Raw genomic sequence first — 3,642 nt, forward strand, 5'->3', positions numbered from 1 at the left:
GATACGGGCCTGGTGGAAACCCCACCTCTGCCCGTTGCTTGCACGGATCATTTTCTCCATTCAATCTTTCTGGCTCTTGGAGGCTGCTGAGCACGTGCAGAAGCTTGACACAGAGCCAACTTGAAATTGCTGGGCATCATACACAAGTGGTATAAATGTGGGGGTGCTTCATTTGAATGTGTTTGTCAATGATGAGGTAACACTGAAATATTCAGGTTATGCTGAAAATGTGCTTGTTCGTTGTTAAATCAGTCATCCTCTCCGGCACCTCTGGCAACACCATAAACCACGTTGAGCTTGTATTTATCACAGCTTCCAAAAAAATGAGGGTGCTCAATATACCTGAGCTTTGGGTCTTTTAAAAACTGCCACCGTGGAGTTAAGACTGGAAGTTATTTTGTATGCCAGAGCACCGTGACATTTAACTAAACCAGGTTTGAAAACATTGTCTAATCTCTTACATTTTGAATTATGTTCCAGATGGGAAACTCTTGTCTAGTGATGTGACTCATTACGTGATCCCAGACTGGAAAGTTGTTCAAGATTATCTTGAGATCCTTGAGTTTCCTGAATTGAAGGGAATTATTTTCATGCAAACAGCTTGTCAAGCAGTGCAGCATCAAAGAGGCCGGAGGTATACGTTTTGCATTCTTTATTTCTATATGGCATAGGTTCTCCCTCACCTTAGAAAAGCTCCCTTGTTGGAGGGGGATGGGAGGAATTCATTATTTTGTCAGAAAGGACTTTTTAAACTAATTTTGTATTCTCTTTGATAGTGAGGAATGCAGTAACATTATTTTATATTTCTGCTGCAACACCTGGCCAAGAGATCTGACTGTAGATCAATAAACTGCAGTGTCCCCAGTATGTGGGTATTTAAGATTCTAGTGTGAATTGGCTTTTGGCTTGCATTTTTATAGTGGCAGAGTTACTGCTTATTTCTTGTTGATAATGTGTATTATTTAATCTTATTTATAGATACATTGTTTCAGAAGCATACATTCTTTTCTTGGGGAAAAGAGTACTTTATTTTTAAATTTTAGACTCCTTTATTGGAGATGCAAATTGTAATGATTTATTCAGTGAAACCAGAAATAGCTTGTTTTATTTTTAGATTACTAGTGTAACTACCAGCCATAGTCATTGTATTTGCTAAACAAAGCATTTCTAATTGAACCAGTCTAAAATTCTTGCCTTGTACTTAAATGAAGAATAGTTGTCTACCTTTTAAACAAATACTTTAAAAAACGATTTCACTTCCTTTAATGTTGAGAAAGGTTTATGACTTGAACTTAAGACTGTATGGAAATAGCATATTAGAATTATATGTCCAACCTCTTAACACTCTAAGTTATTTAATAAGCACAAACTATGCATTTATTCTTTTTTTAAAATGTTGTGGTTTCTTCAGGCCTTGGCAATAAAAGATGAAGTGTTTTTATTTGTATATGAAAATGACAAATTGTCCTCTTATTATACGCTCAGTTCAAAAAACGTACATTAACCAGATTGTGTGCAGGTTTTTTTCAGATAGCATATTTTTAAATGAGCTTCAAGTTGATTTTGTTCAGACACCAAGATATAGATGTTTATACAGATCCAAATTTAAATGCTGCTCCAGGTGTCATATTTCAATTTCTGCTACTAAAATCAATTTGTTGTTATCATTCGGATTGCTTACACTGCGAGCCTTTTCAACTTCTGTTTTCTAAAATATTTTTAATGTTAAGGATTGTTTTAGAAACCAATTTCTGGGACCTTCAAAGACAAAAAGTTGGAATTTAAACGTCTTTTCTCCTGAACATTTCAAGAGTAGTTAACTTGATGAAAAACTATTGGTTTTCCACTGCCTTACCATGTCTTTGAATATACTAAATGTGAAAACAAAAGATGAGGAGTTATGAAATAGGGCTATATGATAATACCCTGATTTTGTTCGTTGGGTAAGCACTTTTTAAGCTCTTAGTTCCAGGCCTTGGGGAATAAAAACGTTGTTTGTTTGTTTGTTTGTTTTCTTGAGATGGAGTCTGGTTCTGTCACCTGAGTTGGAGCGCAGTGGCACGATTTTGGCTCACTGCAACCTCCACCTCGTGCGATCAGTGATTCTCCTGCCTCAGCCTCCTGAGTAGCTGGGATTACAGGCACCCGCCACCACGCCCGACTAATTTTTGCATTTTTTGGAGAGATGGGGTTTCACCATGTTGGTCAGACTTGTCTCGAACTCCTGACCTCGTGATCTGTCTACCTCGGCCTCCCAAAGTGCTGGGATTACAGGCATGAGCCACTGCGCCCGGCCCAAAAGAAGCCTTAGTTCCTCTCATAACAAGCCTATTATCTTGCTGGGGTTAGATGGAAGAAGCAAGACAGTTATTTTGAAGCACCTTAGACACACGAAGGATAATTTAATGTGGACGATGCTAAGTGCAGAAGTGAACGTGGGGTAGAGGGATTAGGCCGGAAAATCCTCTGGGGGAAATGGATTTGAGACTGGTCTTTAAGGGCATATTACGAGTATGATTGAAGAAGAGGAAGAAATTGGCAGGTTTGGGCCTTGGCACTTTGTTTACCTGTTAAGCAACCAGCAGGTGCATTCAGGTTGACATAGCTAAATGACCCAAATTGTCCGAGTGCTAGAAAGTGTCTTTTATTGAAGGCTAACATTAAAATTAATAATAGGCATTGAATACATAAGATCCGGGAGACTTTATCATTATTAATAAAGTTTATTAATTCAGCCTTCCTAAGTGTTAAGTGTAAGTTATTTGACTTTTTTAAATTGACAGATTAAAATTATATATATTTGGCCATGCCCAGTGGCTCATACTTATAATCCCAGCACTTTCGGAGGCCAAGACAGGAGGATAACCTGAGCCCAGTTCAAGACTAATCTGTGCAACATAGTGAGACCCCTGTCTCTATTAAAAAATTTACTTTAAAAAAATCATACGTATTTATGGTATACAACATGATGTTTTGAAATATGTATACATTGTGGAAAGGCTAAATCAAGCTACTTAGCATGTGCATTACTTTACATACTTACCATTTTTTTGGTGATAATTAACTTTTTATATTTAACTGAACTTGGCCTAGCAGAAGCTCTCTAGTGTTTTGTTCATTTAATGTTGCGGAACATTTTGTTTTGTTTTTCAGTTCTTCCTTGGAGATTTTTGAGATGCGAGTAAATAATTCATTTTATCCAATATGGTTTTAGGAACATTCGTGGTTAGGAAAGTTTTGTCATTTAATAATCTCTGGTCCGTCTGGTGTCTAGTTTAGGATGCTTTGCTTGTTCCTTTTGACTCCCTCCTGAATTCCTTCTGTATAGCTTCAGAGAGTCTCCATATTTCATGCCTCAGTTTCTTGATGGTATATAAGATTGGCATCAGGCCAGGCTCAGTGGCTCACACCCCTAATCCCAGCACTTTGGGAGGCCGAGGCAGGTAGATCACTTGAGGTCAGGAGTTTGATACCAGCCTGGCCAACGTGGCGAAATCCTGTCACTACTAAAGATACAAAAATTAGCCAGATGACGTAGCACAGGCCGGTAATCCCAGCTACTCAGGAGACGGAAACAGGAAAATCACTTGAACCCGGGAGGCAGAGGTTGTGGTGAGCCGAGATCGTGCTACTGCACTCCAG

General features: G+C 38.5%; 1 protein-coding gene across 1 annotated transcript in view; it reads left to right on the forward strand.

Moving 5' to 3' along the window:
- Window positions 1-3,642, forward strand: part of DIS3L (DIS3 like exosome 3'-5' exoribonuclease) — a 54,718-nt gene that overhangs the window by 8,575 nt on the left and 42,501 nt on the right. Inside the window, exon 2 of the mRNA XM_011968426.1 lies at window positions 481-634. Within this exon, the coding sequence (XP_011823816.1) occupies window positions 591-634 (44 nt within the window). The 5' untranslated portion in view covers window positions 481-590. The remainder of the gene's footprint in view (window positions 1-480; window positions 635-3,642) is intronic.

Source organism: Mandrillus leucophaeus, unplaced genomic scaffold (genome assembly GCF_000951045.1).
Source record: "Mandrillus leucophaeus isolate KB7577 unplaced genomic scaffold, Mleu.le_1.0 Scaffold12, whole genome shotgun sequence".
Taxonomy (NCBI): Eukaryota; Metazoa; Chordata; class Mammalia; order Primates; family Cercopithecidae; genus Mandrillus; species Mandrillus leucophaeus.